At 38.7% G+C, this 24,993-nt stretch overlaps 1 protein-coding gene across 1 annotated transcript; it reads right to left on the bottom strand.

The window, feature by feature from the left end:
* Window positions 1–266: 266 nt before the first annotated feature.
* Window positions 267–24,064, bottom strand: LOC113141219 (protein tweety homolog 2-like). Its single transcript, XM_026325493.1, has 14 exons — window positions 23,744–24,064; window positions 20,119–20,291; window positions 16,658–16,769; window positions 11,891–12,111; window positions 9,603–9,698; window positions 8,061–8,133; window positions 5,706–5,775; window positions 5,543–5,598; window positions 4,240–4,332; window positions 4,063–4,155; window positions 2,522–2,664; window positions 2,227–2,412; window positions 2,073–2,151; window positions 267–653 (listed from the first exon to the last, which is right to left on the bottom strand). The coding sequence occupies exons 1-14, from the start codon at window positions 23,870–23,872 to the stop codon at window positions 573–575; spliced, it is 1,605 nt and encodes a 534-aa protein (XP_026181278.1). The 5' UTR covers window positions 23,873–24,064; the 3' UTR covers window positions 267–572.
* Window positions 24,065–24,993: the final 929 nt, after the last annotated feature.

The raw sequence follows: 24,993 nt of genomic DNA, 5'->3' as shown, positions 1-24,993 counted from the left end.
ATATAGACACAACAATAAAAAAATCAAAAAATAACTATAGCAAGTACAGTAAGCAGCACAAAAAAAAACCTACAATATTTGGTATGTTTTTTTTATTGACATTTTCAAATTTACACCAGGACCTACAATATGAAAGAATTAACTTACTGCCACACAGTAGGGATTTTCAAAAATCCAATGCCATGATTGATGGTCTGAATATACTCAAGCTTTTCACATCACATCAAAATACTGATCATGCTGATGATCATATCCATGCAGGCCACCAGAATAGGAAAACCAAAAGGTATGTTTAGATCCACTCAAAGGCTCACACATCATGACAACATTAAGGACAGTCTTGTAATCAACTTGTATAGGCCCTTGCTGTTTGAAACTGCATGCAGGGCTTTCAGAGCACTGCACTGATGTGTTACTGAAGTAAAAAACCTCATATGGCCCACTTTCATGTCTCTGATTGAGATGCCAGGCTGCAGCTCCGTAAACAGGATTATGCCATGAAGTCAGCCTCCTTGGTAAGAACCTAGTGCCTGAGACAGTGCTTCTCTGAAAAATATTCAATGAGCAGCAGGCTACACCTGGTAGTCAGTCCCAAAATGTCTGATCTGTGCATCAGGCATAGACAGATAGGCCGTCCTCATACTGGGTGAATACTGTAAGGAAAAAAAAAAAACAAACAAAAATTTTAGTACATTTAGATTTAAACAGCAGCATCATGAGATATTATCAAATGAAATATCGAACATTTGTTTTAATTATGATTATGAGCTCTTTGATTCGGAGGTTACTGAATCAGAAGATGGTACTTTAATGTTGCAGAGATATAAGGAGCAGGTGGAGAGCAGTCGGAGGGTGTGAGTTAGGGGGTCACAGGACAGGTTACACTCACACATAACACTGTGGATACAACACTGGCAGAAGGACAGAGGTCACACAGCTGAGGTACAGAGCATTAAAGGGATTTTGTGGCTTTGGGTTATAGGTTTCGACATTTTGCATGGCAAGCATCATTAGAGTGTGTTTCAAGGAGTGAAATAAAAATTAAATCAAACAAAAGAGGAAGAGGTTAGACAGAAAACTTACTGTTTTTAAAAGTCTGAGTCAAAGAATGAAAGTACAGAAAAGGGTTAGTTACAAAACACTGGTTAATAATCATCAGTCAGATTGCTTACAGTGCATCTGCTTACATAAAAGCACACTGTAAGTAAAGTGTGTTGAAGAGCTGATTCACCAGAAATAAAAACAAAAAACAAAAAAAAAATCACACACAGTCATCTCTGTGAAGTCCTACACAGCAGTCGGGTTCATTTACTACAGATATCTGTTCCAAAGTTTCAAGCATCTGTTACAGAAACAAGTAAAAAGCAAGCTGGTGCCAGTTAAAAATGTGTCTCATAGAGGCAATGGCAAATTTTTAAACAATGTTCCACAGAGTCTCTCTTTTTTTTCCTCTCAAAAAGGTGTTTCAAGTCTTTGGTACACTGTGAATGGTGTTCAAGCAGTGAGTCAGCCATGCAAACAGAAAATGCAATGAAAGAAAAACTTCATCTAAAAGAAAGTTTAACTGTGGATTTACCAGTGTTATCCATTATTTATCTCCAGCAATGTAGACTCACCACTTACTTGCAGACTATCATTAATACCTGATGTGAGGATGAGCAGTCAGCAGTGCTGATTTATTCAGCCTTTAAACTATGGTTATTTTAAACATATATGAAAGTGTGCATTAGCATTAACTATAACTAGAAATAACTAGAAATAAAATCCAAGACAGTCGTGAAAAGGATATGAGCATATAGTTATAGCTCAGTAGGAGTTTCTGTCTGCATACAAATGACAGCTTGAAAACTGAATGCAGTTCAGTCAGTGGCCAGCAGAGAGCAGTCTTTCATCACTGGAAAAGCCTCATCAACCCTCTATTAAATCTTGGAAATGTGAGGTTGTCTATATTGCAAATACATGACATATTTATGGTATTGCTATGCATAGTTGCTGTTAGTGCAGCACAGTTGAGGTCAGTAGTGGCATCATCATCACACTAGGGACACTAGAGCCTCATAGGGCCAACGCACCGAAGGCGGTGGGGATCCCCTCCCTATCAGTGGCACGTTCTCATATCGAGGGCTCCCTCCGAACAACATGGACTGATTCCTGTGACAAAAAGAGAAAGAAAAGTTTAGAAACTCACAAATGCAAACATGCTTTGCCATTTTTTATTTGTCTTACATGTATTCAGGTGGTGGCACAGCATTAGAAGCAGACTGTGGAGGTGGATGAAGACTGGCCTGGCTGCCAAAACTGCTGGTATAGCTACAGAAACTGGGGATGTTGGACCTTCTAGGGTTGTAGGATATTCTCTGTGCTTGAGGATTGAACGGGTCCTCCTCATCTATGTCATCGTACTCCTTGTCCCTGGATGAATGCGGTACACCGGCACACAGAAAGAATGCATGTGTTAACACTTTGCAGGAGTGCACTGTGGGCAGAACGTAATGGGATAAGGGGGTTGCTTGGTGCTGACCTGCTGCCCATTAGTGTCCACACTCGGATAATAGCACAGAGCATGACAGAGAATGCACAGGCAGCCAGCAGAGAAAACAAAGACAGGTAGAGAAGCCCTTCCACCCCATCATAGCACACACCCATTAGGGCATCCAGGTAGTCCTAGATGGACAGACACAATATAGATTGTAGTTAGTTATTGTCAGTGTCCAGTGAAAATATTACCTTTCACAAATAAAGGAGTTATTTTCAGACAGAACATCAGTTCATTATGTGTGTATATCTATTCTTCTAAACCAGCCTTTATAGAGGGATTTGAGGATTAGATACAAACATGACATGTGAACCTGTGATGGTCAACCTGAAAATGCAATGACCCAACACTGATGGACTCTCATATACTCAAAAACAAATTCAGTTATGTCACTGTTTGTGGATACTTAACTGACTTTAATAAATCCCCTGGCAGCTTAATTACAGTAACTCTAAACTTCTCATGGATAAACCTTTTTTTCCCCTAACATTTCACTATTCCCTAATGGAGACACAAACTGGCCTTTTATTATGAGCAGCTGCCGGTCATTTTCTATTGAGAGATCAGGCGCACAGGGATGATTTCTGTCCTCATAATTAAATACAATAAAATTGGAAAATAGTTTAAAGTGATTTGTGATTAATTCAGAATAAAGTTCCAGTAAGAACACAAGCGCTGGTATATCACTATTTTAAATGTTATTTCTCTCTTTCTGCTTGGTTCAGGGGGAAAAAAGTAACTGCAGTTTTTTTCAGATAAGCCTAGTGACCAAAATACATACCTCAGAATTTGTACACACAAGCATAACATCTTTCCATGCTGAGAATCCCATTTTCTACATGTTACAAATGCATTCTTTGATTCTTTTTCTTGACTAATGACTAACAAGCTCTGAGAACAGTGTTAACAGTGACATTTGCATAATGGCGCTGTCGCTGATCATTGTATGAGGTGTAGGGATTTTAGCACTCTCTTTATAATATATATACTGTATGTTACTGTCATACATAGTGTAGTAACCTTACCCTTAACTGAACCACCACCCTGACATTTTTAAACCCACCCACATATCCGGTTAAGATTTGACGTACAGGGCAGACACCACTCCCACCCTTCCTTCCCCTAATATTTTCTCACACATACTCTACATGCAGTATAGACATTACAATTTCAAAACTTATTGATCTAAAAGTCTACATCAGATGTTGTAATTACAACTGCTAGAAAAACTCATTTCACCACTGAGAAATGTCTTATTTAAGTTACCAGACCAAAGTCTGGCAATGTCAAACCTGCAAAAGTGAAGATAGACTTTAAAGTCAGAAAAACTGGGGGTGGTGAACAGAGCCTGACTAGCAGATACAGAGTGTACTGACAATGGCAGTGGTAGTATATAAACATGTCAGCGCATGAGAAGTACATAGAGATAAGGCTGAAAAATCAGTCAAGTTGGTCCTCTAAGGGGCTATGAGCTACACTACAAAGCATCCCCATTAAAAAGCGCCCTCGTCGGAATCTGACCTTACCTTATGGAGCCCGCGGCAGTCGAGCAAGGCTGTTAGCTGGTGTAGATTGAATTCAGTGGAGTTCAACAGTCGCTGGATCCCCAAAAGGTCTCGCTGTATAACAAGGTATAAAAAAGGGAAAGAATGACATGCACCTCTCCACAATTTGGTACAACAGTTTGTCAGGAAGATACTTACCTCTGCAGTGGGGAAGATGGGCACCGAGAACTGCAGCAGGCCCTGGATCTGGATTTGCATAGTGGTCAGGGAACGCTGGCAGATTGTCAAAGACTGTGAAAATATAGTCACCCACCACCATCACACACGCAGACATCCAACACAAACAACAAGAGGATCATGTTAAAGAGAGCATTGTTTGGGAGTAGCATGTCAACAAGTAATTTGGCATTAAGCAAGGCTTTATAATGTGCTTAACAGAAGACACATTTCATTCTAGACAGATTATCCGTGGTGATCAACTATCTCACCCACAAATCGCTGTCCCTCCTCCCATTCCCACTATCAAATCTCCAGCCCAAACAAAAGAGCAATATTTTTAACAACTAGGCTCTCAGAGAAAAGATTATCTTACCTACTTAACAAGCATAATTTTAATCCCTAAATGGAAACTGCAAAGACAACTAAGCATGGGGGTCTTAATAATTACTGGTCATAAATTTATCCTCCATGAATATGCTCAATACACGTTTCACAGATGCAGTTCTGACTGTGCAAAGACCTCCCACTATACAATATAATACATATCAAGTAATTGGAGCACACTTATCTTAAATTCTACTTCAAATGATTCCATAAAACTGTCTGCAGTGGGAAACTAAAGCATTCCTCAAGAAAGAAAACCTCCAAACTTAGGTGATCATGAAAGCTGACTTCATGTTCATTTTTTTTTTTTAACCAATCAGAAATAAACGTGGAGATGCATTCTAATCATAATTCATAAACATGTGACAGCTGTGCCATTGCTATAGTTACTTGTGATGCAATTTTTAATGTAACTATATTTAAAGCACCAGTATATTAAACTGTTTGGACTATTTTAGGTGTCTAAATGTTTCTTTGGAAAGTCATAAACACAGTAAGTGGAAAAAAAATGAATCAATCTAACAGGACTTATCTATATACAGCACAGTAGCTGCATTTATGCATGACAAAGCGTAAACTCAATAAATAGCTAATAAAATTATGGCTGATAAAAGTACCCTGAGGCGGAGATTATACACAGGGTAAAACATAAGGCTAATTTTTGGAGACGCATATGAAAAAAGGAATATTCTTTGATCAAAGTTTATCATTTTAAAGTAATTAAATTAGTGTCGGTGCCTCAGTTTTCAGAACAGTGTGTTAAGACCTGATAATTATCTAGCCTGCCTGTCATCTAACTAGGAAAAAGACATTTTAAAATAGCAATATATTTTACAGTTTGTGGGTCTCAGTAAATAAATACATGTGTATAAAGACAGCTGAGACATTTAGTCAATACCTGTTGGAAAGGGTTTGGCAGATTCGGACTGCAGAACAAATAATAGTGTGCAACATCTGGTGAGTGAGACAAATTGGAAGAGATGGAGAGAGATTAGCATTGTGTCTTAACATTCGGTGACAGACATAGCATCTGTGCAATTCTGTTTGTAGACACAAATTACCTGCACTGATGAGATCCTTGGTTTGGTTAACAATAAACTTGTCTGGAGACACACAAAAGTCACTGGTGCCCTATAGAAAAACAACATGCTGTGAAGTATGCAAGACCAAAAGGAGTCCAGCGTTTATTCAAGCCATGAACTAGATCCAATTACTTGTGCTACAACTGAGTAAACCTGATTTTACACCGGGCAGTTATTGACAATCGCTCAGCAATACAAACTATTTGTTTTACAACATTTTTATCACCCTAAAACTTGAGCGAGCCAGTGAAATGAAAGTATTCACACAAACATGATGGACCTGCAATACCACAGTATGCTCAAACTTAATGCACACACCTCCACACAATAGAGAATAGATGCATTTACCAGGCACGAAGGAAAATGTGTTGCATGAAGCAACAAACATTAGGCATGTTGTGCTTTGCTAACCATTAATGAAGTTTACTAAATTTTTTTTTTTTGAAAGTAATGCTAATGTGCATATATAATATAAACAAGTAGGGGTCAGAGTTGCACAACCTCTGTGTACTTGATGTTTCCCAGCACATAAAATGTGGCAATTAAAAAAAGGCAAATAACTATGGAATGAAACAGAATAATTTCTTATGCTGATGCATAATTCACAGCTGGTGAAAATAACAGGCTACTGTTCAAAGTTCAAAGAGATCAAGAAGTCTGTTGTAATGGAGAGTCAAACATCAAAGCCTCATGACATTTATTATAGTCTTGTGTCCACTGCTTTTCATGTCAGCCCCAGTCAGAAAGCATTTTTTGACAGCCTTTCATTGTAAGGCACATCTCAATGGACTATATAGTGGACAAACCTTCCTTCTATCTAACAAAGAAAATATCAATAAAAAGAAAAAAAAAAACAAGTGATGTAGGACAGGATACAAAAACACTTTAGGTTATAAATATAAACCAAATACAATGTATAGAAGAAACCTATTTAAACTTCATATTTTAAGTGTCCTAAGATTTACATCCACTTTACTTTCAGATTATCAACACACCCCTGATTGACTGTAGTCAGATGGCATTTGTTTTCAGCAAAACTGTACAGCCACATGTCACCACTGCAGCTAGATGCTCCCCTTCATCTTGATCTCATTATGCTAGCAGGGACATTTTGTTTATGCTGTGTCTCATCAAATATGTACACATTTATGAGCATTTTCTAGGACACCACCATCATCTACCTTCCTTTCAAAAGGCAATATGTTTTGCCCCATGCAGATTTTGAATAATGATGTACAGGTGCAACAAGTTTACTCTCTTGCTTTGCATACTGTCCCACTTTTAGAGTTTGTTACAGAGGCTATGTTTCTTGATAATTCACTTCACTGAGGGGGACTAGCCTGCATATGAATGACCAGGCAGTTATAACCATTGAGCAAATTTGCTTTGGCCCACCTGCGGCATAACAATCAGGCAGGGACAGAGAGTGGGGGCGCTAGAGACAAGCTTTACTCATCTATTCTGGATAAGTCGGCTAGAGAGGTCAGAGGTTTAAATGCAGGGTCATGTTCTACTACAATGCAATGAGCTAAGCCACAAGCACAACCCAAGATACTGGTAATTTATTTTTACAACTACAAAGAAGCTCACCAAGAACCACACCAGATGTCTGCATTTCACACCCGTGTAGTTAATTTCAGGTCAAAATCAGCTGTCTCACTTAAAACTGCTGTCCAGATGCCAAATCCTGTGGGATAATCCACAGATGTCAGGTTGCTCTCCAGGAGGCAAGGAGATCGAGGAGAAGAGACAGGATAAAGGAAGGCTGGAAGCCGGGTGTTACTCTTTGTACCCCAGACAGTGTCCCTAATATGAGCTCCATTAACCACACTAAGCCCAGATGTGTTGAACACATGGCGTACAGACAGAAAGGGAGAACAATCTGTCACAGATACGGAGGACTGAAAAAATAAGCTGAGCACAATTAAAGAAGAGATTTTGAGGAAAGGAATATCAGTAATTAATGCTTGAAAGAGTTTTTTTTTTTTTTTCCTTTTTTCACAATGGTTGAGCTAAGGATTGATTAACTTAAAAGGCTGGGGACTTGTAATCAGCTTTACTGCACCACGGACCATAGAAAAACACCCACTTCAAACTAAACAGAGACCCGTTTAGAGCAGGGGAGATGCTCAAGAAAACATTTAATGACAGTGATACTCTTGGGAGTAACTGCTTGAGGTGGGGATCTAACTGTAGGAACCGCCACTGTTTACCAAGATAACTGTATATTCATCTCTGTGTGATGTTCAGAACGAATAATAAAGAAGTAAGAAGTACGTGTTACAAGATTTAAAAACATATAAATATGTTTTTAAAATGACATTCGTCTCTTACCACAGCTGTAGCAGTGGCCGCTCCCAATGAGGCCCAGCTCAAGATCACTGACAGCACTATAAAAGCCATGATCCTGGAGTTAAACAGCAAATGGGAAAGAGTGGTTGGGGTGACAGGCAGAAACAGAACAAGACAAAGACACATAGGGGGAAGCAGAAGAATCAGTTTGTCTTTGTACCACAGTGATTCCTTTTTCACTCAGTTAGCTTGATTTATTCTTTTCAGCTATTGCTTGGGAATTGTTCTCCTTCTGCCGGAAGATAGCAGCTCAATTCACACTTTGCACTGGTGCATGGTAGCTTAGCCCTATACAGCTGAAATTCAATTTATTATGAGGGCATATAAAGATAAATTATCTCATGACTCATTTCTGAATTCACTTGTTAGTTCTCTACATAAAACTGATCTATTATATTCAAGAAGAAGTTTGATAGACAAAAAAAAAACAAAAAAACTCAGTAGTCTTTGAAGGCCACAACTAAAGATATTAGTACTGGAAGCCTGGAGACTTTCGCCATTTCTGCTGGATTCCATTAGTGACGTTTTAACTGGCTGCCCTTTCTGTCAATCAAATATATCAGCGATCAATCCCTCTGCTCAGTCATTGTCTATCAGAACATGCCGCATGCTTAGATTTGTGGTTTTCTTGTTTTCTCTGCCCTGCTTTGTAAGAGCGATGGGTTCAGCAGGGTCTTGACAATGTGGAGGTGGTACATGAAAAAAAAAAATCTCCCCACTATTATCGACAACCTCTTAGTGACCAATGGCAGAAGCTGGAGAATATGCTGCAAGTGTGAGGGAGACAGACCGTGTAAAAGAAAGAACGGCCCCCTGATGGATGTAAAAAGGCCGCAAAATGCTTTGCTTCTCAACACACTCCTCTGACCTTCTTGAAAGCACCAATAAAGTAGCCTGAAAGCACTTAATAATTAGTTAAGGGAGCATGCTCAGGCGATCAATAGGCATTAGTGAGACCCATCAGAGGAGGATGTGAAGAGCAATCTTGGGCATCATCTGCTAACACTGACACGTAGGCTGCACTAAATTGGGCAAATGGGACTGGAAGTCGGCACTGTGGATTTAGCTTGTCAGACATCAATGCTGGTTTAAATTACTGGTTACAATTTACTAAATTAAACATACCTCATCCTATTCTTTCTATTTCCTTTAGAGTTTTGGAATGTAAATATGTTTAGAGAATAAAATGCCGTCTAGACTGAACAGATATGAATTTAACAAACTGATCCATTGATTTGATTAAGAGCAAATCTATGTCTGATGCTGAAAGGTTACCATTAATAGTTGGTGGAAGAAACAAAAAGCAGGAAAAGCCATTTGTTACTGTCAGCGTTATTTGAAGATGTTATGCCATCATGGCATTGCTAAGGGAATGACCTACTGCAAATGGTGCCAGAGAGGCTGACTGGTGCCCTGTCTTTCTGCGGTCTGCAGCATAGGGCAATGAGAACAGAGACAGACTGCAAAAAAAGCTTCCAAAACAGGATGAAAAGCAAATATTTCATATGCATTTAGTATACGTACGTGATAAACAGCCACCGTGACTGCTTGGCCAGCCCTAAACACAAAGCCAAGCAGATGAACAGGTCCAGGATCAGCAATAGCAAATACGCCAGCCATCTACAAGATAGGAAAATGAAGCATCAACAATCCTGATTGATCACTTTCACTTACAGGCAGCATACTAAATGCAAGTGTACAAGCCTCAGGAAATGCTGGCCCAACATATGTTTGGGACTGAATGTGCAAGATCTGTGTGTGCTGTGTATCAGCATTCTTGTCTCCTAGTTAGAGCCCATCTGTTTCAGGTAATTTCCAGCCTGCTGTCTTAATAATTCAACACCACAAATCCATAGACATTAATTTTTCAAGCTCTGAAAATGTCCTTCACAGGAATGCCCTACAATAAGCCTGGACCTGAAGTGTGTGTTCGTGTGTGCGTGTGTGTGTTCTGACCAACCAGAAGTGCTAGAAGCATTGTACATTTTATTGCAATGACTAAAAATCACTGATCTTCAGGATACTATATAATGACATAAATTTGCTGTGGTATAGCTGTAGTATTGTAGTGAATATGTATGCCAAGGTCACTTGAGCATATGATTCACTGATGTTCTGCGGAAAATTGCAGAAGTAACCAAACAGGCTTTGAAAATGAACTGTAGACTGGTCATTCCTTTGCTGATAGAAAAAAAAAAGCATGGATGGGGAAAACCTAACTGAAAGAGACTGCACTTTATCCACATAAACAGAACTGCACCATTTCTCCAAGCACAGAGAGGGGAATGTATTCAGAAATAGAATAGGGATGGGGGTATATAATATTGGAAAACAGAAAGGTGTCATTTGTTCCCCTTGTTCGAATAGCACTGAGTCGACTGTTACATTTGGTGTTCATCAATAAAGCCCTGCCACAGGCTGCTCATAGCCCAACGGCTGCATGAAATCCAATCAAGACCCAAGAGATTGGTGTCAGAATGCACAAAGTGGAAACTGTAGTCCAAAAGAAGATCTGGTGTCAGGATAGAAAGAACAAACCCTATAGGGCTATGTGGAAGTGTCTATGTTTGAAATGATAGTATAGGTCATTGAGTCCACACTCATATATAACAGAATAATTCCAAATCCTATTTAATTCATTTATATAATTGTTGATTTGAGGTGTGAATGTGAGCGTTTTTGTTTGTCTCCATGTGTCAGTATTTGGAGAATATCTAATGTAACACACTCAAATGTGCTTCAACAGACATTCTGTCATCTCAACTAGGCTGAGTAATAAATACCACTTTGAGTCTAAGCAAAGAGAGTCTGGTATACTGGACAGATTTGTGATTATACACTGTATAAATAAATTACATGTTACTTCAGTGCCTAACATATTTTAGAATAGGAGTTTTACATTTTGCAATTTGCTTATACTAAATCTGAGACACACTAGGACAGACAGGAGTTATGGGATGAATTTGATGGGATAACATCAACTCCAGATTGCTACAGGACTTGCTCACTCATGCATCCAGATAAGAGCTGGTCTCTGATTAACTTTGTGCCTCAAATGTATATCACACAAATTCTTTCGCAGAAGGCAGCATACCACTTTAAATCTGTCTTGTGTTCATCTCTCTTGCCGGTGTATTTCAAATTACTCTTATAGTACAGTCATGCACAGGTTGCAAATGTGAAACTTTATAGCACCACAGCACAATGAAGCTATAAGTTTTATGTGCTCAAAAATAAAACAAGCTACAGAAGCTATCAAATTACATTCATGGATTAGAGAAGCAACCATCGGAGCCTCATACATTATACATGAATTAATGCTGGATATTTAATTCATTTTTTACTACTTTGTTGTTGATTGGGTCCTTTATTTTTTTTCTGTTTACTGAATTTCATTTCTGGCTTTTTAATACTTTCTCAGTTCCTTTTTTTTTTTAAAGAGCATCTTTCTCAAAGAGAGAATCACATCAAAATAATAATTGCAATCAATGTGAGCAATGCTGCTGGTAAGAAGATCATTTATGGTCTAATAGCTACTCTACCATGCATAACATTCTGTGAGCGCAGTGAGCATTAGGACTCAAACTGCACAGTGGGCAATAAGCTCAATTTCAGATTCATTTATTTAGCAATCAGGAAAAATTGCTTTTCCAGTCTGTATTCTGGAAGGGAGATCAATAAAATCCCATCTGCTCTGTGTCTGGTCTGGATCACTTGCAGTACCATTCTGAGCAGCATGTTCATTTCAGGCACGTATACATGAAATTAAACAATGTCAATCACCCCAGGGGAAAACTTAAGGCTCCACCTACCTGTAATACTCAATGAAAGCTGTTTGGTCACTAATTGCTGCCAAGTCGACATTGGCTTTATTAATATCTGGCAGCGCAGTCAGTTCACGGTTGACGTTGTTGACCATCAGCTGCATGAAGCGCAGAGCTTGGAGGTAGTCGGACCTTGTGGAAAAGATCTCATCCAGTCGTTCGAGGTGCTGTTTGAGTCCAGTTTCCACATTGCCTAGAGATCCTGCAACCTAAAAAATAAAATACAGATAAGAGCATAAAGTAATAAAAGAAAATAGGAATTAGTGGGTAACAAAAAAAGGAAGGGAGAAGGTGAAGAAAAGTCAAAACAGGGTAAGAAGAAAACAGGTACATAAATAAATTCATAAAAAGTGGATATTCATAAAAATAAGATTGAAAATATAGAGAATGGTGAGTGAACTAAAGGAGCACTCCCTCAAGGAAAGATTAACTTTTCTCCTCAGCCATGTGTTTTATTCAGATAAACAACGTAGAGTCGAATGCTGATAACAATACCGGGGAGACCTGTTATCACAGGGGTCTTTGATAGTGAGAACAAAGAGGGAGGAGGCATGGTGGAGTAGAGTAAATGCATTTTACTTTTTTGTCCGAACAGAAGCACCATGGTGCGGTAAACACATGCACTTTCACAGCATCAGCGGAGCAAGAAACAGGTCAAATTTAGAACGATGCTGACAGGGGGAAATGGTTTTTCTACTGTGGCTACATTTCAATGACCCTCACAGCCACAACAGTTTGACCTCCTTATGTAGATATTTTAAGAAGTGACACTGAAGGCACGCTCCACTCTGCAAATGTAAACAAAGGGGCTACACAGTCTCAGAATTGAAAACATAACCTTAGAACACCTGTCACTCTAAAATTGACTGTCAGGTAATATCAAAATATTGACTTATGCTAAACAAATAATATGACAATATGATTTTGTTTTCTTTTTTTTTTTTTATTAAAGTTGTTTGAAGATATTTGGGAAAACATGAGTACAGTACAATGGGGAAACCAGCAACAAAGATCTGACCAAGTCTAATAAAATTCACCTTTCAGCACCTCTAACATCATTAACTAACATTGAATATGCACAAAAATAAACACATTTGGGCTTTTTTTGGTTCTGACAATTAACTTCCTGGAGTGTCTGGTGGTTGCCTGGCAACTGCAAATAATTGCCTGTAAAATGTTGAATTGTTGTTTTTACACTTCACTTTTTGTACAGATTAAAACAACATAGATTTTGTTAATTAGTGCGCTTTAGAGGTGCTATTGGGTGGATTTTGCAACATTTGGGCTGTTTAAGACAATGTCCTGCCTTTTCTATTCTAATCAGATACTAAACTAATATGTTGCCATGTGTTTAATAGACAGATATGACAGCAGTATCAATAAATGTGAACTTGATCAACAGTTTTATTACCTGCAGTGCCCACGTGGGAAAACACACATAATACAGGAGCACCATCAGGATGATGTCACTAATCTTGCTGCATTTTAATGAGTTTAAACGTCACCACTCTTGACAGGATCAGTTTTCAGTGTGGTCTTGTTTTATCCATTATTTACGAGTTTCTATTACACACTTCATTATTTTTCATTTTATTGTATTTCTTTATTGTATTTTGTTTTAGACACCTTTTGGGTTAACTGCTGTTAGCACTCCACCTATGTATTTGTATTTCTCTGTGCACCAGCCAACTTTGTTGTGACTCCCTAGTTGGCTGACAAGTATGCGTCTATTTCTTATTGGTTGTGTTTTATTATGTTTTGTGGATCATTTTTAGATGTGGTAAGGTCAGTGGCTTTTTGTGGTTTTACGCTGACCCCAACAAAAGCCACGGGCCAAAACATATCAATAATGTTGTTTATGTGGTGATGTTTGCTCAAGTTTTTACCTGTTCAGAAACCAAATCAATGAATTTCCCAAAATGTAACTATGTTCTTTTCTAAAGGTTGGAGAGTGTAGATTAAATAGACAAAACATTTTGTCTAGAACTCTAGGAACATCGAAGATGCAGTAAAGGAACTCTCAAACTCCAAAATTTAGCAGAAGACTCATGCACACACTCCCACACTAGAATGACTAGTGACTGCTAGAGCAGTGTGCTTAATGCCCACTGAGTAGGAGGTGCCACTAATTTTGACCAGCTGTTGCTTTCTCTATTCTAATCCGCTACAATCCCACATACTTTATCTATAATCTTTTCTCCATTACACGCATGGCTTCTTTAACTCATTCAAGTACTGTAAGTAAGATTTGTTCATTCCCACACAATAAAACCCCTCCACAAAGAAGATAAAAACACATCTCCGTCTCCTTGACACTGTAACATTTCAAACACTTGATTGAATTCTGAGTAGATGCTTCCGATGGCAAAGACGCAGGCCCATCCTCTACTCCAGCACTCCCAAGAAGGAAAGTATGTGATTGCCAGTAAACTGCACTCACTCCCCACCTCTATTTGTTCATCATCTCTCACAGTTCCTGCCACAATGCCCTGAATCTTATCTGCAAGCCAGTTTGTCTGAGTGTGAGAAATGAGATCCATCAGCTAGGTGCTCTGGGTGAGCCACATTTCCCTAATCTGGACTATCCCATCTTCCTTTAAAATGGATTAAACCTCACTTTTCCTGAAAGCAGGTCACAAGGAGGCTTCTCCATATTGGACATGCCTGTTAAAAGAGACTGATTTGAGGCTTGCAGCAGCAGTACTCCAAATGCCATTTTACATGCAGCTGAACTGTTATGCCTTCAGTGATTTTACATATCTGAGATTTACTATATTATCTGTGAAAATAAAACAATATATATGATCATAGCGGTTTAAAGACAAGCAAGGTAATACACTGAGAAATAGGACACAGAGGAGACACATTCAGGGGAACTGATGTATGGTGCAGAAAGAGGCAATCATTTTGTTCTAAGAATCACAAGATGGCTTTCAGTTTCAAAGAGGAAGAGCTTTAAATAAAAGTGTAACCACAGTTGTAAATTGGAAGAGCACATTCAGATGCAGAGTGATTGCCAGGTTCTCTCATCCATTATTTCCGGGCAGCATGAAAAGCTCTTAATATTGCAAGCACAACACTGGAAATAAGGCTGAAATAGAAAAAAAATGCATGCTAACAACCACACACTCACACACCACACAAGTCAACACATCTACAGACACCAAAGGAAGAATGGTCATCCTTATCAAATCTTCTCTCTATAACACATTATGAGCCATTGCAGAGTATGCGAGTGCAGCCAATAGTACAACCAAACACTTCCTAATGTAATTCGCTAACCTTACAGGACTCTTGTGAAGCATAAAGATTTAGTTTTTGTTCTTCCTATTTGCTTTACTGGACATATCAGAAACCAACTCAGTGTGTGAAATATAACAAAGAAAAATATCTTTAAGCCACTGAGGTAAACCAAACTACTAAAGTAATTACTTTTAAACCAAACTCATAGAACCACACAAAAATGAGGAAAAAGGATTTGTTAAACCAATATAGAACAGAGGAAAGAATGACTTTCTATCACAAAACTAAACACAGACGCAAGCAGCTTTAGGTTTATGGGACACACAGCCGGCCAACTCATCAGCTCTGTAAGTGGAGTACATTACATCAAGCTATGATATTGCAAGTGAGAAAGCCTTGGTTTCCCCGGGGAGCCTCTATGTTTCTCATGCAGCCATAGAATACTATATCATGCTACAGGAACAAATCAATACCAAGATACAGCAGAGAATATCAGCAGCAGGGATGTGAAATCACCAAAGTCGAATCCTATCTACTACCTACAGCCCCCCCCCCCCCCCCCCGAAGAAAAAGGCTGTACTGCAAACTACACTTCTTTCCTATGTTATTTGTTACTTCAAGCCATGCAATGAAATAAATCCTATAGTCCTAAGATTCTAATGTTGACTTTTTGTTCAAACTCTTTTAGAAAGGAGTATATTCAGTATATTCAATTTAATGGTCATTTGTGGCTACAATTTCTGATGCCACTGAATTATATCACAATCTACTGACTGACGTTTCTAATATTTTGTCCACCACATTTATATAAATGAAGGAAGACTAACTACAGCTTTCAAAATGAACATGACGTTTAACCAAAAAATGGACATGTAAGAACACTCACATACAACAAACACATACAGTACAGTACAGATAACACAACAGAGAGATGGAAAGAGGGGAATAATGGATTAATGCACTGTAAATGCGAGTTAATCCGCTTCTTCCTCACTGATTACGGCTTCTTTCAGGCCCTTGTTGTGACTCCCTTGCTCTCCTTCCTCTTTCCTATATCTCCTCCCCCCTAAGCCTCCCAGATAACTTCCCTCAATGCAGGTCAGGAGTTGTATAGAAAAAAAATCCCTATTTACAAATCCCGAGGCAGCAGTCACCTCAATTCCTTCACTGTGACAAAAAGCGGATACAGACCCCCTGCAGTGAGGTGCTCTGAGACAGATGCACACCCCATTAATAAAGGAGGAGTTCTGGTGTGTACTAGCTTTAAACCAGTGTTTCCAAGTAAAATGAGACAGTAAGCCATGCAAATATCATGTTGTGTGCCACCTGGGGTTAAAAAAAAAAAAGTTAATTGGCAAAAATAAACTAAGGGCAAGCAGTTATTCACAGCAAAATGAGTGTTTATATTTTGTACAATTCTGGCACATTTATTGCTGGTCACTAATTTCAGTAACCACATCTGATGTCTGTATATTGTATACTGTGGAGTACAGCTTGGCGTGCTTCTCTCACCAGATTGTTGATGCCATCCAATGTGTGATTGGCATTGTAGAGTGAGTAGGTCAGCTGGTACACTCCGTCATTGGTCTCACTGTTTCCATAGAAACCTACTCCTACAGCAGAACTGTGAAAAGGAAAGATGCGGATAAATTGAATTAAGAAATAATCATAATTATAATGAAAACATTTGCTTGTTTTATTGTCTGATATGCCTTGATAAAAAGGATACCCCGAGGCAAAGATCTTGAGGCTTCAGGAGATATACTGATAATATGCTACTGATGAAAAATGTTCAACAAATTCATGGAAAAAAATAAAGGCATCTTGTTTAGACACAAAAACTAACCATGAAGCAATTTAGATTTGTACTTATAAGATATCCAGTCCAGATTTCACAGTTAGAATGTTTCCTGTTCTGGTTGCATCACTCATCGTTTCTTTTATACAGTAGCTTCCATATGGAGCTGTTGCCACGAAAGTGAAATTTTTCATATTTTTACCTTTACATTTTCTATCTATACCCATTATATGTTAACCATTTTGTGATTTGGAGCAAAAAATCAAACCTCTATTTTCAAGTCCTAAGATTGAATTGATTATCCCATTCATGTCTAAAACCACATTGGAATTCTGCTCAACATCTGTAAAAGTGTCTGAGTGGAATACACATGATATCTATTCTGGACTTTTGCTGCAGCCTTTTGTGACTGGACCTGAGCCTCTGTAATAGAAAGGATTAGCATCCAACCTTCTACAGTCCCTCTACCTCAAGTTCTGGTCTATAGTGACATGTTTAATGATGCAGTGTTATCATACATGATTGTAGTAAAGTCAGTCTACAGCTGGAAGATACCAATTCACTTTGTCTTCTCCCACTCCACCCTTATCTGAGATGGTATTGTGAACACTGACTGAACACACCTGATCCAGGTAATCAGCAATGGGTAGAGCAGGGATAACTGGAAAATAAGCAGGGCATGGGCTCTTGGGGAACATGGGTTACCCAACCCTGCTCTACATAAAGGTAGGAGGGGAAATTTTCACAGCTGCAAAAGTGAGCTCATGAATCATAACTCAGACAGAAGGCAATCAGAATAAGACTGTTGTCCCAGAGACATCACATGGTATATACTAACACAGAAAGGAAAAACCTACTAAGTACTTAGTTTACTCTGACAATTACTCATATGTTTGGGACTCTCAACACCATCTGTGCTACAAAACCATAAAAAACACACACGGCCAGCTAGACACAAGGCCAGGTTAACATTAGCATCCTCCACTGTGAGACAGACAACAGAATATGAATAAGTTCAAAGCCAGGCTGCAGAGTCTTTTATTATTTTTGAATTTTATATATCCTTTCAGGCTCTATGTGAAAGGTCCTTGTGAATGGTTATGCACATAGGTGTGTGTTTCTTTATGTGTCTGCCAGGTTCCTGTCATTGTAACCACTGCCTCTGCCTCTTCCATTAAACTAGTTCCCTGTGGTTATGATTGGGTCCACTGGGGGCCACATTCTGTTCAAGCCACTCTGTAGAAAAAGAAGATACAATTACAGGAACCCTTAGAACCCAAACTGCCTGGATGTAGTTATAAAACTGACTTTGAACAGCTGCTTAAAAGAAACCGAACAATCTCTCTTCCCAGTTTTCAAGTTGTGTGTGTTTCATTCGGTCTATGGCAGCCTGGACAATGACCAACCTACAGACAATTCAGCGACAATAAAAAAACACCAAATGACGCAGTAAATGAAACAAGAATCAATGGGGAACTAAGGCTCCAGGGAAACATTAGTATTTCTGTGGCCTGTGAACAGGCCTGTCTGCAGCAGCTAGCGGTGTTAATGAATGGGGTGGATGAACAAGTAATAACAGGTAAATGCTTTGATTCTGACAGAGAGCAGTGTATTGCTATAATAAACTATATTGGGGTTAACATAGACTGACATAGGGAGAAAGGAATTTTTAAACTATTAGATGTGTTTTCTATCTTAAACTTTAATATACCCTATTCACTCCCCTTGGGTCAGAAATACTCATCTACAGACGCTCTTAAATCCTTTCTCTATTTAAATCCTGAGATGTAAGTGCTAAACAAAAAAACTGAAATAGTCAATGGGATGATCATGATACATAATTAGAGCTTTCTAAAGTGACATGAACACACATCTCAACTAATTTTAGCTAATAAAAGTCCCATGACCCAACTGAATAAAACAGACAAAACTGTGTTATTAGCAATTCAATTTTTATGCAGAGGGTGTAGGAAACACTGCTCTAGGTGTAGTTTTAAACCACAAATCCCAACATATAATGTAAAAACTTTTTTCTTCAACCTCATACTAATTTATGGCTGATGGATGATTTAACTGGATGCAGTATGCAGTGCTTGATTTGTTTAGCTAAATATGATCATTTCTTCATTGGAAGCAGAGCACTGAGCAGAGACTAGATAACAACGCGCCTATTCTGAGCAGAGTAATGCTCAGCTCACTTAGGTTTACACAAGACCTTGTGTGCTGTAGCAGTGGTTTACCATAGACACAGAAAGCTAACAAAGTTAATTACCAACACAACAATATCACAAGTTTAAGCAGATATGTACACAAATTCACTTAAGCCTTCTGGGCAACTCATTTGTTCTCTTTAACTTCTGCCCAGGTCATTTAAGTCAGTGTGTTAATGTGCGTTGTGTCAAACAGAAAAGTACATCTATGTATCTAGAGGTTTTATGGAAGCTACCTGCTTGTTTATCTTTATCACAACCCTTAACTCAGAGTCTTATAACATGCTGCACCTGCAGACATTTTTAGGAATTGAGCAAAACACATGATCTACTGTAAAAGCACGATATTCAAAGCTGCAAATTTCTGGTTTAGTAAAGCGTTTAAACAGAGCGAACTGAGGAATCATCAGTCAAGGTTTTGGTGTGCATAGTCAGCTGAACAGTCAGCTGAGGGATAGAGGTGTCTGATCACCTACTGCATCTGTCAGCTGACTGAAGCGCTGTTGATGATGTGGCCTGTCAGAAATAAAGCAGCTACATTACCCTTATATGTTTTTTTTCAACAGAAAGAACTCAACCTTGTTTACAAGCAGGTAGTGGAGCCGCAGATTAGCTTCCTTTGTTGCAGCCCATAATACTGTCTAGCAACTTTTCTACGTAATCTGAAGAAAGAAAACAAATCTGACACTACTACTACAACAAAGTATGGAATAAACAGCCGCTGAAGAGTATTTGACTTGTGTTTGACAGAATCTTTTCCTTTGACATTCCCGTTCAGATTACCACTCAACACTAGAGCAAAGGGTTTTCCCTTGTTTGTCCAAAATGGAATAAAAAAACAAGAAAAGAAAAACAGCTTTGAGTTCATTAATGCTTTTGTTACTGAATGAGGTCTTTATCTTATCTGTGAGTTCAGAGGCATAATAAGAAACACAAAAGCATCAAGCATCACCATTCAGACTCACCATATGATGAGACCTGTGATGACAGCAGCCCAGGTGACACAACAGGTTTTGGGTCTTTTGGTGTTTTCATCTATATCTTTGCAGCAGCAGCACAGGCAGACCAGGTATACGGCTAGAACCAGCAGGCTCAGACCCAGACCCACAGCACTGACACATGCCAGAAATATCAGAGACTGATGCAGGAGAGTGGAGAAAGGAAAATTGTAGAAGACAAAACACTGTCAGTTAAAATCAAAACTAAGATCTCATTCAGTAGTGAAAAATACACCCATCAAGAAGTCTTCAGCAGATTACATCCATAAAATATTCAATATGGCAGACAGCTCTTATGTGTGGTCCTATGGTTTCAAGCTGATTCCACCACTTTAAAAGTTTTTAGCCTGAAAGAATATAACCCACAGTATTAAACAACACTCATGTGTAGAGATATTTTTAAGGTTAGTGTGCAGCTCCCTCATCCACTGATCAGTATTATCACTGTTGACTGATGCCTGCAGCAAAGGGGATAGAAACATATAGGTTGGTAGTCCTGGGGCAAAGAGAGCTCAAACAGAATCTTAATTTTTCTGCCAAGTGCCATAGCAGGAATTGGTCTGTGACCGAGAGAAAAACAGAAAAGATCCAAGGCTGTGGGAGGGGGGCATCATGTGACACAAAGGCTTTCTTTCAGTCTTGTGATTTCTGAGTGTACAAAATATTTAAAGCCTGAAGGATGGAGAGAAACAAAAGAACACTGATGCAGGAAAAAACAGGAAATACTGTATTGAAATAAAATGCATGTGGACACTCTGTACTTCAGATCATTTTTTTAATCCATGTTCCACAAGCTGCTACTTTTATCACTACATAGTACGTAAATCAACAGAGAATGCACATTATATTCCAAGGCTGAGAAAATAGCACTGCTTTTGTGTAAAATGAGACTAGGAGAACATTTCTTCTAACAACAACAACCAGTTTATAATCCTACTGATTTTCTGACTGAAATGCCATATGACCATTTTATTGAGTAAACTTGCCTATGGTTTTCAGTAGCTTATTTCACACTGAATAAGCTTTCTAAAGGCAGCAGACACATCAATTGATCTGTTTGTTTTTACACCACTATCATAAAACAAATCCCCAGCCAAGCCCACCACCACTGCACAAACATTGCTATTGAAACTGGCTGATGCTTTCGGTGTGGTAGCTGTATTGGAATCAAAATATCCAGACTGTAGAATTCCCAGTGTTTATCATTAGCAGGGTTTTGTGGGTTCAAAAAACATTTGAGTGTGTGCCTAGTTTAAAGACAATCCAGACATAAACACGCCCTTGGTTTTACTTGCAAATAATTTATACTTTAGTTTTAAGGCCCACAGTTTCAAAGGCTGTATGTCTGGCTGAATAAGCAAAGCTATTCCTTGACCATGTCTGTGACTAATTATTCCATTTGGGTGACATTGACACTGTGACTGAATTTAAATTATATTATTTTGCATACTCTAACAAAGCCCTTCATTGTTTAAACTCACTTTCAAGTTTCGCCATGCTGAGCCCTGTTTTGTTTTTACTGTCACAAATCAGGTAAGGTTACTAATTAGTATATTCTACTGAGAAAACCAAAGTTCATTAGACATTAACTTAAAGCAGTGGCCATGATGAATGAAGTAAACGGTAATAAATGATTCATTTCATCTTAAAGCAAATAGGTCAATACGGAAATGCTACCCGAGCCTACCTACGTTAACAGACACTCAGGCCAAAACCTTAATCCAATGAGTTGATAATTGGTTTTTGAGGACACTGTTGATGAGCCAAGAGTCACTGTGTAGAGAGACTACCTTGTTTCAACCCCCAGTTAGATTTCCTGTCACTATAACTCAGTTCAGGCCCTTCATAAGCGCAGTGCTGCTAGTATCATTCTCTCCTCTAATTTTCCACTCCATTGTTTGTAATTAGACGTGCAAGTACTTCAATTTCCAACCAGCTGCAATGCCATAACAAGACAGAAAGTGTTTGAGGGGGATGAAGAAAGACAGAATAAACAGCTATTGTATCTTTGGTTATTGACCCGAAGAGCAATGAACTATCATCTTCTCATACGATAGGCTTAAGTATGAACGCCTGCCTAATCTAATTAAGCAGTAAATGAAAGAAATATGTGTGTAGCTGTTTTGCACTCTCCACTTTTCTCAAACAACAGATCAGCATGTCAAATGAAGAACATGAGTTACTGTATTCTCAGCCTCAAGAGGCTGTGCCAGCCCTGCAAAGAGTCTCTGTGACGCCAGCGTTGCAGCCTTCCCTCCTCACTGACTGGTGCTTAGCTGAACCAGTGTGACACTGCTGGGATTCAGCAACTCAGATGGGCCTTGCTACTTAAAAACAGAGGCACAATGAAGAGTGCAAGACAGAACAGGAAGGTATCTGGTAATGAACTCTGTTCATAAATACAGACAAAAAAAAAAAACAAAAAAAACATGTATTGTCAGGGATGGTTGGTGAATTTTGAAATGTAAGAAATCTTTCCAAGCTCAAAATGTGATCAGTATGCTGTACTGCCCTCATACACTAAACTAATGTCATTTCTTGTTAAAAAAAAAACAGATTTTGGTGGAATAGATTCAATAACAGTGTTTTAATGACATTCACACCTGTCAACCGATGTTACTGTGATATAATGTGGTTGTTTTTGTATTACAATAAAGAGCTTGAGGATAGATTCTACTTTTATGGACATCCAGGCATATTCAAAACAGCACTGTAGAAAGACTTAAACTGGCCAAAACAGAAGAAAATGAACTACATAATATAAACAAAAAGCATAATGTAAGAATATAAATGCAGAAATTCAGCACAGATGGGAAACTACAGCAACTGAGCATGGACATTCATTTTTTTCACCATATGGCCTGTTTTTTAATCCATACTAACTGTGATCCTGCTGCCCATAGTCACTAGCCATCACTAAACATAAGAGTGTGGAGCACTGACATGGCCTCAGATGTCTGCATATATGTAGTCTGAAGAACAGCCTACATCCACTTACAATCTAAAAGAAAAAAAAAAAAACCTAAACCAATTCATCTCCTACGTGGAATGTGTTGGTTATGGGTAAAGATGAGCTGTCATCCAGTTACTCTGAGTAATGATTTTTTTTTTTTTTTTTCCACCCTCAATGGAGCCTGGAAATATTGTTGGGAAAATAAACCTGGTGAAGTTGAGTGTCATGGATAAAATTTGTTGTAACTTCCAATTTGTGTACAGACTGGCATCCATACACACATGCACTGATGCTGTGAACAGTTGTCTGCCACATGGGATATTTCATAGCCAACTTACTTAACACAGGTCATGTGTCATCATGTGAGAAGTGTAGTACAGTATGAGTTCCCAGTTCCTGACACTGGGACCAACACTTGCTCCCTTTGAGAGAGCCACACTTACATCTATATATATATATATATATATATATATATATATTCACAGAAAGAAAAAACAACAGATGTTTGTGTAAAACTACTTGTGGTGTAGATTTAAATATCTTATTTTAAGGTTAGTCAGTGGTCCACAGCAGCACTGATTTTCTGCAGAGATTCTTTAAAAACTACGTGAGATTTTACGCACATATACAATTACCAACCTGCTGATAGCTCGTCTCCTCCGGTTTGAAAGTGTTGTCGACCGACTGGAAAAAGAAATTGTAGTGCGGAAAATTGTGAAGCCAGTATGTCCACCACGGAGCAACGTAATCAAGCCTTGCAGTGGCCATTCCTCTTTGCAAATCCACACTTTCCCTTCAAGAATCAGATTTTGCGATTACGTTAAAATTAAAAACAGTCGCGACTAAAGGTTAAAATTAAAAAAGGGAATCATAAAGAAAGTTCTCTTTCCTTTACGCCTTCGCAACAAGGCTGGCTACTAGAATTATTACTTCCCATCCCGGTGCCCATAGTTATGTGTAAACTAATGGGGTGCGCATCTACTTAAAAAATCAGCTTCGGTCAGGGCCAAGCGTTTGTATCCGACACACGGGACAGAGGAACGAAATGAACCTGCCTCCTTTGACAGAGAAGGCGTGACAACCACATTTTAGTCAAGTGGGCCAGACCTGCGACTTCAACTTATGGAATGTAAACAAAGACACGCGTCCTCTGCATGAGGGTCTTTTTTTTTTTTTTTTTTTTGTTGTTGTTCAACTAAACTGCATATTGAAAAAAATGTAAAATGCTACAACACAGAGGAGAAGACTTCCTGATTATGTATTGTATTGATACACTGTATTGATACCAGTGGCCTGTACTTACTTACGCACATCAGTGCATTTTTTTTTTCCCCAGAGAAATACAAAATCTGCGGTTAGACAATACAACTGAGTCCCATAAAATGAGACCGCTGTGTAGCCCGTGTGGCCTTGTGGCTGCTGGTAAAGATGTAGGTGTAGTCTCTGCACTATTTATGACTTCTGCTGTTAATGTCTGACCTCTTGTGGACACTGAGGCGCACTGAGGTGAACATTAATGAGCATGGTAATGAGATGCTGCAGCCCCGGAATGTTTGCTTCTGTTTCTATTCACAGTGGGAGGGTCAAAGTTTACACCTGTACCTGAATCACCACACTATCTGTAATAAATGTGCAGGTAGGAATTTATTGTGCTGAACGGTGGAGAAATACATTATGAACTTAGTTACAGCTGCTGGTAAATGACTCATGATATATATATATATATATATATATATATTTTTTTTTTTTTTTGTGCAGAGGTACAGTGAGATACAGGTACTAAAAGACAGAAGTGTCACTGTGAATTAATGCAGCATGACATACAGATTTGGATTTTGGATCTTACACCATATCTCATCCTAAAAGAAGTTTTAAAATAAGGGGGGCGT

Source organism: Mastacembelus armatus, chromosome 8, assembly GCF_900324485.2.
Source record: "Mastacembelus armatus chromosome 8, fMasArm1.2, whole genome shotgun sequence".
Taxonomy (NCBI): Eukaryota; Metazoa; Chordata; class Actinopteri; order Synbranchiformes; family Mastacembelidae; genus Mastacembelus; species Mastacembelus armatus.
This window is presented reverse-complemented; position numbering and strand designations above follow the sequence as displayed.

What these genes read in the sequence shown, in the direction of transcription:
- LOC113141219 (XM_026325493.1), bottom strand. Translation starts at nt 23,872, where the DNA reads ATGGCCACTGCAAGGCTTGATTACGTTGCTCCGTGGTGGACATACTGG. An exon ending in CGGCCACTGCTACAGCTGTG is followed by an intron (nt 5,776 to 8,060) that starts GTAAGAGACGAA and finishes GTTTTTCTATAG; the next exon opens with GGCACCAGTGACTTTTGTGT. An exon ending in CCATCTTCCCCACTGCAGAG is followed by an intron (nt 4,156 to 4,239) that starts GTAAGTATCTTC and finishes CTTGTTATACAG; the next exon opens with CGAGACCTTTTGGGGATCCA.